The 12,214-nt window shown below is 35.5% G+C and overlaps 1 protein-coding gene across 1 annotated transcript in view; it reads right to left on the bottom strand.

The window, feature by feature from the left end:
• Positions 1-7: 7 nt before the first annotated feature.
• The window catches only part of gli1 (GLI family zinc finger 1), a gene marked incomplete at its 3' end in the record, with an annotated part of 56,655 nt that continues 44,448 nt past the window's right edge, over positions 8-12,214 (bottom strand). Inside the window, exons 3-11 of the mRNA XM_081379687.1 lie at positions 11,284-11,483; positions 10,084-10,185; positions 8,748-8,946; positions 7,818-7,962; positions 5,822-5,929; positions 4,694-4,831; positions 2,232-2,381; positions 1,492-1,656; positions 8-280 (exon numbers count right to left, since the gene is read on the bottom strand). Coding sequence (XP_081235813.1) covers positions 8-280; positions 1,492-1,656; positions 2,232-2,381; positions 4,694-4,831; positions 5,822-5,929; positions 7,818-7,962; positions 8,748-8,946; positions 10,084-10,185; positions 11,284-11,483 — 1,480 coding nt within the window. The remainder of the gene's footprint in view (positions 281-1,491; positions 1,657-2,231; positions 2,382-4,693; positions 4,832-5,821; positions 5,930-7,817; positions 7,963-8,747; positions 8,947-10,083; positions 10,186-11,283; positions 11,484-12,214) is intronic.

The raw sequence follows: 12,214 nt of genomic DNA, 5'->3' as shown, positions 1-12,214 counted from the left end.
AATCCTTCTATCCATTAGAATGAGCATTGGGATCAAGCCTTACCAGTGTGGATTCTGGAGCGAGTAATTTGCAGTCCTCTCGGCTTCTCTCCTCTTTTTCTATCAGAAGCTCTGAGTTCTGTCCTGCCGGGGTCAGACCCGGAGCGCGCGGACCCGTGTCTCCACGGTGCTTTTTAGTGATGTGAGCCTCCGGCCCGTGAACCGTCTTCACGTGCTTCCTCAGAGAGCTCGGGTCCGTGTAGCGCTTCGTACAGCCGGGAATCTTACAAACGTACGGTTTCTGAAGGCCAGAGAGAAGAGAGCATGACATGTGATCTACAGCTGGAGCCAAACCTTTAGAAACCAACACACTGTGATAGTTTACACTATAGTTTATTGCTCTTAGTATTTCTCCTCCTGTTTGGCATCATTTAAGAAAGAATGCCAGGTTAGACTGTATTAAATGAAGTGACGCATGTTTCTCCTGCTGTGATTTTTATATCATGAAAAGTGTAACACAGATACTTTGAAAACAAATAGAAATGGTTTTTGAAACTGATGCAACCAATAAAAGATTTATAGTACATTATAAAAGCACAATAACCAGAAGATAAACATGACATTAAAAATAATAATAATAATAATAATAATTCAGTCATTCCAGTGAAACACAAACTCGTTTCTTATCATGTGTAGTAGTTTTAGTCATTGTTTTGGTCCTTTGATAAAAAATAACCTACATGTTTTTAATAATAAATTGATGTAATAATAAACTGTGATCAGCGATCAAATTAATTGCAATAATTGGTTACACTTTATTTTAAGGTGTCATTGTTACAGTGTAATTATATATTTAAGTACTGAGTAATATTAATTAACTACATGTACTTACTATAGGGTTAGGGTAGGATTAGGATTTGGTTGAGGGTTAGTTGCATGTAATTATGCATAATTTACTGTTATTACTATAGTAAGCGCATGTAACATATGTAACAAGGACACTGTAAAATAAAGTGTTACCCAATAATTAATTACAAAAGTTTTTATATAAATTAATTGCAGAAATCAATTGTGATCAGTGTTAATTTCTACAGTTTTTTCTTTCAGTCATTTAATCAATTGCAATAAAGTTTTAAAAATACATTAAATGCAATAATAAACTGCAAACAATATTCATACAGTTTTTAGTAAATGTTTGTCTTACAACAAAATAATTGCAATATTTTTTAATTAACTGCAATAAAGTTTTTTGTTTAGTCAGTTTATGTCTTACAACAAATTAATTGCAATAAAGTTTTTTTTTAATATAAATTAATTGCAGTAACAAATTGCGATCAGTGTTAATTTCTACAGTTTTTTTGTTTTAGTCACAGCCTTTGTCTTTTGACATGCGAAATCTGTCGTGTCATAAACGTTGTATTGAACAGCAAGCAAACTATAAAAGACAAAAAAAGCAAATTGCAACACAAAACCAGCAGATAACATGACGTGTGTGTATATCTGCGTGTGTACCTCGTTGGAGTGTGTTCTGTTCTGGTGCTTGGCTCGGTCTGACGCGTTGGAGAAGGCCTTGTTGCAGCCCTCGTGCTCACACACATACGGCTTCTCCCCGGTGTGTGAGCGCAGATGAGTCTTCAGGTTCTCCAGACGCGAGTACGCTTTATTACAGCCTTCAAACTGATGCACACCAACATAAACAGTTACACTCAGTGGGGCTGCACAATATACCCCAATTATAGAAATATATCGCAAATGTACATATTGTGATATGCATATCGCAACGGCTTGCAATAACTGCGGTCATGAACAAAAGATGAAGAGAAAATCACTCTCTCTCGGCTGAATGACTTCTGTAGCTTTAATAAGAATCAGGATATATTTAAATCATACAGTGAAAACTAAGCAGAGTTTTATTTTTACATTTGATTATTGAGTTTCTGTTGTTTAATAACTCTAATGTAGGATAACCTGACCCCTGAATTTATGTCAAGTTGTCATAACAAAGACATCTCAAACATATTTGGATAAAAAAATGTCATAATCGAGCGAATGACACTTAATGACAGTGACATAAACATGCATAAAAACTCCTTCATATTCATGTCATGTCATGATAATGAAGGTGTCATGTCAGTCTTATGCACAGCCCTTCAAGTAAAGTGTTACCCATTATTCGTGCAGTTTCGAGAGAGTTGAACAGAAGTCATGTGACACAGCTTGAACAGAAGTCATGTGACACCGCTGAAACTCACAGTGCACTTGTGTGGCTTCTCGCCGGTGTGTCTGCGCATGTGGACCACCAGCATATACTGGGCTTTGAAGGGTCTCTGCTCTCGAGAACAGTCCTTCCAGTGACACACGAACTCCTTCTTCTCCCCATGGATGTGCTCGTTGTTGATGTGCTGCGCAAGAGACGGGAAAATCAGGACACAAGACACGGGATGCTTGATGTGGGAAACACCTGCGGCCAGTCTGACCTATAGACTATCATAGTATCTATGCATATTTTGAGGTAGCGTTTATTTGTAGTTTTCAGTTTTATTTTAAATTTTAGTTTTATTTTTGTGTGTGATTTTATTTATTCTTTACAGTAAAATCTCATTAGTTAATGGATTGACTAAAATGAGAAATTCATTTGTTACAGTATTTCATCATTTTTGTTAGCATTAGTTCATTAAAACACAACTGTTCATTGTTAGTTCAGGGCTGCGTTTCCCAGAAGCATCGTAAACCTAAGAAGTTCGTCAAATCGTGCGACTGATCTTAATATCATGGTCCATTTCCCAAAAGCATCATGACTTCAGTAGCACTTGAAAATCTTCGTAGATCTACGAGTGCTCTGGAGAAATCGTGCATTGTAAGAAGAGTTACGAGGATTACACCTTTAACTTTATTCAAGTGCAATATGATTATAATATGTGAACATGGACCACAAAACCAGTCACATGGGTAATTTTTCTGAAATTGAGATTTATACATCATCTGAAAGCTGAATAAATAAGCTTTCCATTAATGTATGGTTTGTTAGGATAGGACAATATTTGGTTGAAATACAACTATTGTAAATCTGGAATCTGAGGCTGCAAAAAAACCGAAACATTGAGAAAATCTCCTTTAAAGTTGTTCATTTATGTTGGCGATTGTGCAGCATTCACTCACACAAATACATGTTTTATATATTTATGGTTGGAAATTTACAAAATATCTTCATGGAACATGATCGTTACTTAATATCCTCATGATTTTTGCCATAAAAGAAAAATGGATAATTTTGACCCATACGATGTATTGTTGGATATTGCCACAGATAAACCCGTGCGACTCGAGACTGGAGACGTGATCCAGAGTCACACATGCCATCTGAAGCCCTTGTGCCAAGCATTGACAAGGCCTTTTCTTCTCTTCCTCTGCTGTGAGAAAATCTCTTTTTGTTTTTTGTAAATTGTTTTATTAAATGTGTAAAGTCCTGCCACTTCTTCCTGCCCTGATCTTATAATGCCCTCAGTTGCACTCAGTTTTGTAGCAATATCCTCCCAGATGCTTTGTATTAGTTTATTTGTATGACTTTTATTGAAAATACTGTTTGTTTATCTCCACCTCCTCTAAAATGACATTAATCTCCTCTTTTTGAAAAATGTCTTTTCTTTGGGTTTTTGGGTTCAGCCATTCTGCTAGTGTCATTCTGCTTTATAGATTATTGGCCTTGTAGAAAATGCACAACAATCAGGCTAAACACTTCAAAACACAAGCGTGTGCTTTAATCACGAGCCAGATCACTACAAGGAGACATTTGACACGCACTTAAACACAGTTTTTGTGAAACGCACATGAAATGAAGACGAACGTTCGTAAAGTCGATCCATCGTTATCTGGAAACGCAGCCCAGGTCCATTAAACAATATTAACAGATTATGAACCATGAAATATGAATAACTTTTGATTTGAATAATTTATTATGATGAAACCATTGACTAGGATTAATAAATGCTTTAGAAGTATTTTCACTCTTAGTTCATGTTAACTAATGTAGTTAACTAACAAACAAAACCTTAATGCAAAGCGTTAGTATTTTTTATATATTTTTATTTTGTTATTTTTTTTTCAGTTTTAGTAATTTTAGAACTTCAACTTAAATTTTAAGTTTTTCATTTAATGTTTATATTTTGCTTCTTTTGTTCAATTACAAAAACAATTTTGGTAACACTTTATTTTAAGCTGTCTTTGTTACACTGTAATTATACAGTTAAGTACGGAGTAATATTAATTAACTACATGCACTTACTACAGGGTTAAGATTAGGGTCTGGTTTGTTTTAGGGTTTTTATGGATGTAATTATGCATAATTTATAGTAATTATTATTATTACTATAGTAACTGCATGTAACATATGTAACAATGATACTGTAAAATAAAGTGTTACCACAATTGTTAATAGTTTTAGTTAACAATAACAACACTGAGTGGAGCAATAAAAACGAGATTTCAGATTTCAGAAAATGATCAGTGAATATCGGTTTGATTTTCTTTCTGTTTATCACACAAATCTATCATACTGACTTGCCATATAGCATACAAGTCTGTTATGGACTGCTGTTATGCTGCTTTCATGGCTTTTCTTCCTTTTTGGAGACAAAATGTGAAGCAAAATGTGAAACAAAATAGCAGTATATTGGTGTGGACTGACGAGTGAATAACTCTCTTAAATCCTCCTTACATGCACGAGCTGTTCCTGAGTGTCGAACTCTTTGCTGCAGTTTTCCCAGTGGCAGTTCGTCTCGTAAACGGCCTCGGGTTCAGGCTTCTCCTCTTTATCCAGATCATCTCTTCCTTCTAATAAACCCAGAAGAGGATCCTGCAAAACGGGGTCGGAATAACATAAACAACCAGGAGTGTCCACCTCATTCCTACACCTATTTATACAACTTAGTGATGACGATTTGTCTGAATTATGGGTGTAACTTCCGTAAAGCTGCAAACAATCAGTGAAAGGCTCGCGCTATGAACACAATAACACGTTGTTTTAAAAACTGTGTACAATGAGATGATATTATTCTACTCGCACTTCAACCATCGAACATTAAAAGGACATTTAAAAGGTCTTTCAACAGACCAAATAACCCCAAAATCAAGACTCTTTCCACAGGGTTAAATATCACTGTAATAATATATATCTGGATTATGCAAAAGACGTTGCCTTAATAAAAAAATCTTCATTTACTTCAGCATTGCATGATACGATTTCAATGTGATTTCCGTCATTTTGACTGATTATAAATTGTATTTACCCGTGAAAACAAACCTGGAAAGAGAAGTGAGGATTTGATGAGAAAAACGAGAGATTCTTCGTGCATTCCAGTGAATTATTAATGGGATATATCGTAAATTAAATTGGCAGAACAGACCACAGATGTGCAGTATATGTTGTCCTTTTTCATACTTTTACAGCAGAATGCAAAGGGAAAAAATCATATCTAATAATCATGAGGAAAGGAATTCAGCGACTGAAAAGAGAGCTCTTGCCGTAGATATTCTTGTTATAATGTCACGTTAAAATAACAAGTATAACGTTATTCCCATGATGTCTGAAAGTAAAACATGAAGGGAAATTGACAGCTCAAGTCCGTCAAACTGATGATCTATCTTTATTTATAGGGCAACCTTATGATCTGATATGATTCATTTCAGTCTTTTTGAATGGAAGTTCCCCAAACCGGAAGTGCCGCCCATAATTCAAAACGCAGTAAGATCGTCAGGAATAGAGTGGATTGCAACCAAGATTCTGGAGGATGTGAAGAGTTTGACTATGATGTAAACACAGTATTAGTCAAAGATGGGACATTACCTGTGTTCCCGTCGATGAAGGACTCGCCACGTCTCCCTCAGAATGCTCCTCCAGGCTCTTGATGTTAATGCTGTCCATCACACTTCCCAGGATCGGTTCTGTCTTCATCTGAACACATACACACACACACACACACACACACACACACACAGCAGGGTTAATATTAGCATCAACTAACACTGAAACTACTGAAGCATTTACCTTAACATCTGCATTGCGTAAAGCGCAATAGAAATAAAGGTTATGTGCAACTGACATAAAGCTGAAATAAAATAAAATATAAATATTAGATGTAGAGATGCACCGATATGAAAATTTTGGCCAATACGATAACCGATAATTCTTTATATTTGAAAGCCGATAACCGATATATCGGCCGATAAATCTAAATCCAAATTTTTATATAATTTCTGAGAGCCTGATTACAAAAACAAAAGTCTCACCATTAAATCCATGTGCCAAACACACAATTATAATGTTCTCATGTAGCTTATATGACAGACTTGCCATATTAATCTTTGTATTAATTCTGCACATGTTGCACTTCACTGTATTTTTCTTTTTTAAGTGATTTTCAATCATATTTCAATTAATTCATAACCATCATGTTGAACAGTGCACATCTGAAGTGTCTCAGCTGAAGGAAATAATACATTATTTGTTGGCTTTAATATATCGGCAAAACTTTCTTATCAGGCCAATAACGATGACATTAAAAATGAATATATATCGGCCGATACTGATATGGCCGATATATTGAGCATCCCTATTTAGATGAAAAACTTAAAAGAAAATTTTAATTTTTAAAATAATGCTGAAATTAAATAAGTTGAAGTACTAAAAAAAAGCTAAATATAAAATGTAAAGAATGGTAACACTTTACAATAAGGATGCATTTGTTAATAGTAGTTCATGTTAATTTTATATTTAATAAAACTAATTTCAGTTCATTGTCGGAGCAACATTTCTATTTTTTGTTTAGTTTAAGTAAAAACACAAAAATTAGTAACTGGAAATAAAATAAAAACTAAAACTGAAATAAGAATAATTTAAAAAATAAAAAAATAAAAATGACAAATATACAACAAAATTAAAGTATAAAAATAAAAGCTAATTCAAAATATTGGCACTTTACAATTATGTCTCATGAACTTTAGTGAATGCATTAACTAAAAATGAACAATATATTTTTTACAGCATTTATTAATATTAGTTAATAAAAAAAATCATGTCAGTTCACAGTGCTTTAACTTATGTCAACAGATGCAACCTTTGATTTTAATGTATTAGGAAATACTGAGATTAACATTAACTAAGATTAATAAATACTTTATAAGTATTGTTCATTGTTAGTTCATGTTAACTAATGTAGTTAACTAATGTTAACAAATGAAACCTAATAAGTGTTACTAACAAAACTTATTTCAGTTTATTGCCCAGGGCAACATTTCTGATTTTTGTTTAGTTAAGTTGAAACACTAAAATTAGTAACCGGAAATCAAATAAATAAAAACTAAAACTACAGTATGACTGAAATAAGAAAGTAATATTTTAAAAAAGTAATAAAAATGACAAAAGTATGTAAAATTACCCAAATAAATAAATAAAATAAATATGAAAACTAATTCAAATATTAATAAAAATGGTAACATTACAATAAGGTTCCATTTGTTGACATTAGTAAACTGCATTATTTAAAATGAAAAGAGTAAAAAATACTTCTAAAGCATTTATTAATCTTAGTTGATTTGCTAATACATTATTTAAAGCATCTGTTAATATTATTGTAAAGGGCCTGAACTAACAATGAAGAGTTGTGTTTTTATTAACTAACATTAACAAAGATGAACAAATACTGTTATAATTAAATATGTAGCAAATGTATAGTGCAAATGCACATTGTTATGCATTCAGTAAAGTTAACTAATGAGACCTCAGTGTAAATAAACTAAACACACAGAGCAAACGCTGGACATCAGCAGGAGACGGGACTCACGTGTGTGTGTTTGAGTCTGGGGTTGTGTGTCGGCAGGCGAGGCGAAGGCCCGTGACATGACGATGATGATGATGGAGAACCGTACATGTTCCCCTGAGCTCTGGAGTAGTTCATGTTCATGGAGCTGGAGAACCCCAGCGACGGGCTGGAATCACAGGGAACACAGGCGTGTTAATGGATCAGGTCGTGGATGTAGCCGTGGTTTAGCGTAACACTCATGATTTACTTTGCTTAAATGTTCTTGCATCGGAATAAACTTGCTTGTGACTTTGCTCTTACTGGTATAGCAACTAACCAAAATATTTGTGATATTTTTTGTACTTTTTACTTTACACATTCTTGTTACACAAAAAAATGGGTTACAGTGTCCTTGTTACATTTGTTACATGTACTTACCATAGTAATAAGAGTAAATTATGCATAATTACATGCAACTAACCCTCAACCAAATCCTAATCCTACCCTAACCCTATAGTAAGTACATGTTGTTAATTATTATTACTCAGTACTTAAATATATAATTACACTTATATAATTAAAAAAGTGTAACCCTCACTTCTTGTGACTCCAGTTTGAACATAAACATTGAAATTTCCAGTGCATGTGTGTGTGAGGTAAAAGGACACGAGCTGTTGAAGCTCCGCCCCCTGTGCCAGGAGCAGCAGCTCATTTGCATTTAAAGGAACAGACACAAAAACTGTGCGTTTTTGCTCACCCTCAAAAAGTGACACTTTTAACATGCGATGTAAAAATATCTGTGGGGTATTTTGAGCTAAATCTTCACATACACACTCATCAGAGACTTATTCTACATCTTGTGAAAAGGGCATTATAGGACCCCCTTAAAAGGCGGGTCATTTTCGACCTGCAAGCCCATCTCATGTGAAGGGTTTTGATGAGGGGTGCTAATGTAACTCATGGTGTGTTCACCTCATGGTGCCCACAGACAGATGCCCGTACGAGCTGGCAGCGCTCGGCCCGCAGCGAGAGTTCACGAAGGCCACCAGAGAGTTTGGAGAGGTGCGTATGACGGTCTGCAGATCCACGCTCGCGTCGGACAGCGGAGAGATCGACAGCGCTCGCTTCTTACTCAACTTCAGCATGGAGCGAGGCGTCGAGAAACAAGACGCTGGCGGACACAGAGAGAGAAAACTCACATTTCGTTTCTGGTCTTAACAGCACTTTATAATACGTTTCAATACGGTAACATGTTCACAATGAGCAATTTTTATTGCATTGATTAATCTGCAAGTTACAATATAACCTTTTTCAATGTATTGTGAATGAACAATCATAATCATTTGTTAACAAACAAGTATTCAAATCTTCAATAAGCTCATTATTTCTGCCTTAAATTATAACATTGTTTAAATTAATATATTTTTTGCTAACTGTGATTTTGTATATGTACATTTCTGAAATACATAACTTACAGTTTCCTCTGATAACAGATCACTCTAAATTATAATGTGGACTCACGCATTTTCTGTAAAGCTGCTTGGAAATTATGTGTATTTTTCTATATGATGTCAATATTTATTGCATTTTTAATCTATGTTTACAAGTTACAATATAACCTTTTTTAATGTATTGTGAATGAACAATAACTAACAATGAGCAAACAATAGTAGATTTAGAAATTAACATTTATATCAGGGTTTGTGAGTTGATAAAAAAAAGCTAATGATGAATTAAATCATAAAAATGTACAGTTAAACATTTTAAAAATAAAAACAATCATAATTGAACACTTGAAATTTTAACTTTGGATACATTAACTTTAACTACTGCAAGGTTTCCAAAGCTGGGGTTTGTGAGTTAAACTAACAATTCATTAAAATATATACATTTAACGTGTAAATAAAACATTTTTTTAACTCTTTCCCCGCCATGGACAGAATTTTCTGGCTTTCTGTGTTTTCACTGTTATATTCGCTATTACACATGTTCTGAAAGAGTACTGAATCTCCAGTTAAAACACAGAAGAAGAAGAAGCAGAAACAAGCGAAAAAAGCTCATGCATGTCTTTGAAAACAACAAGATTTTCTTTTGTTTTTTATTTAAAAAAAGCTTGAAGTTAGAATAAAAGTTTTTTGTTTTTTTTTAAAGCAAAGGCTCTGTTCTTTCTTTAGATATATTGCACAAGCCAGCGGGGAAAGAGTTAAGTTCAACCATATGACCATTAACCTACGTTAGAGATCCATGAACATGCAAATGCGTTGTTAAATTATTGAAATATTAATATTTAAGTTTTGGCTTGACTCACCGTCTCCTGAGCCCATGAGTTCAGATCCCGACGGGTGATGATGTGGGAGTGTGTGATGAGATGACATCATGCTCGGGTTACAGTAGGGGGCGCCACTGACTCCTAAAACAACAATACGGTTCATTCTTTAGATGATACACATAATGCATCTACTTTATTTACAATAGCATTAATTAGCAAAGTTTTGAGATTCGATTTCCAGTAATCTGGTATTTTATTACACTGCTCTTACAGGATTAGTTCACTTCAGAATTAAAATTTCTTGATAATTTACTCTCCCACACGTCATCCAAGATGTTCATGTCTTTCTTTCTTCAGTGGAAAAGAAATGAAGGTTTTTAAGGAAAACATTCCAGGATGTTCCTCCATATAGTGTCTTCAATGGGGTCCAACGGGTTGAAGGTCCAGATGTGAGTTTCAGTGCAGCTTCAAAGTCTCGACACGATCCAGCCGAGGAATAAGAGTCTTATCTAGACAAACTAGCGGCCATTTTAGAACAAAATAAACATTTATAAACTTTTTATCCACAAATGCTCATCTTGCACTAGCTGTGATGCGACACACATTACGTAATCAGGTTGAAAGGTCAAGCGTGACGTAGGTGTAAGTACAGACCTAGTGTTTACAAAGCCAACGTGCAAAGACTAAGTCAAACGCCATTTGCAAAAATAAAAGTTAAAACAACGATGTCGGACGATTTTGAAGTTGGAGGATAAAATGAGATTGAGTTTTTCGCCCTTCCCTACATTTCTGACCCGGAACACGCGTGACCTTTCAATGTGATTACGTAATGTGTGTCGCATCACAGCTTGTGCAAGACGAGCATTTGTGGATAAAAGTATATAAATGTTTATTTTGTTCTAAAATGGCCGCTGGTTTGTCTAGATGAGACTCTTATTCCTCGGCTGGATCGTGTCGAGACTTTGAAGCTGCACTGAAGCTCACATCTGGAGCTTCGACCCGTTGGACCCCATTGAAGACACTATATGGAGAAACATCCTGGAGTGTTTTCCTTAAAAACCTTCATTTCTGTTCCACTGAAGAAAGAAAGACATGAACATCTTGGATGACGTGTGGGAGAGTAAATTAAAAAGGAAAGTGTGAAGTACACTGAAGTGAATGACTCCTTTTATGTAGTCTTACGAATGGCAGTCCAGCTCAGTTAACTGAATGAACAGTGATTCGTAAAGACAGTCTCACCCTCGGGTGGGGGCATCCCTCGGTGTCCCATCATGCCGTGCGGCGGAGGGGCGTGTGGCGGGCGCATGTACGGGTCCATACAGGCTCCAGGGGTCATGGAGGGGTTAAACATCTCTCTGCTATCCGGTGGTTGACCACTAGGGCGCGCCACACACACAGACGACACCTCGCTGTAGGGGGATCTCACTGACGGAGCCAGTCTACACACACACACATACACACACACACACTTAAAAACACATTTTTTAAAATGTAAACAGATATGTACAGGTTGCACATCACTGAAAACACTAAAAACACATATTGGTTAATTTTGTTTTTCTGAGCAATTTAGTTCTTCCGAATTGACTCGAAGCCCTAAAATTATATTTAATTATTTTTTTTGTCCAGAAAGCTTATTTAATTTCATTTCCACTAAAATGGATCACAGATTTTTATGACATCACCGCGGACTTCAGCTTGTCATCACATCTTCTGTCCAATCAAATGCTCTCTAGAATCTGAAGCTCCGCCCCCTCTGCTGTAAACACCACCTGACCAAAGCGGCCATTGACACATCAGAGCATTGTGTGTTGGAGTGTGTGTTCGGTTGCTCAAACGCTTGAGTTTTATTCTCTTTTCCATCTGTATGTTGGTTAAGAATGAAATGAATGAATCCTCTACTATTGAATCCAGCATATCATCGGCCCTCGGATTCGCTTCCATGGTGCTGTCAGTCTGTGAGGTAAACTAAATGCTATTGGCTATTTGAGGAACCATTCAATAGGTCCCACCTTAGACTTCAGTGGGGCTTTAAGCCCAAAGGAAACTTCGGACGTTCGCGTGGGCCAAATTTTTTCAGAGTGGTTTCATGACACTTTAAAGGGGTGGTATAATGCCCTTTTTCACAAGATAAGTCTCTGATCCCTCCAGAGTGTGTGTGTGAAGTTTT

The sequence above is a fragment of the Scardinius erythrophthalmus genome (assembly GCF_964197995.2).
Source record: "Scardinius erythrophthalmus genome assembly, chromosome: 12".
Classification (NCBI taxonomy): domain Eukaryota; kingdom Metazoa; phylum Chordata; class Actinopteri; order Cypriniformes; family Leuciscidae; genus Scardinius; species Scardinius erythrophthalmus.
The sequence above is the reverse complement of the archived record's forward strand: the minus strand, read 5'-3'. Positions and strand labels throughout refer to the sequence as shown.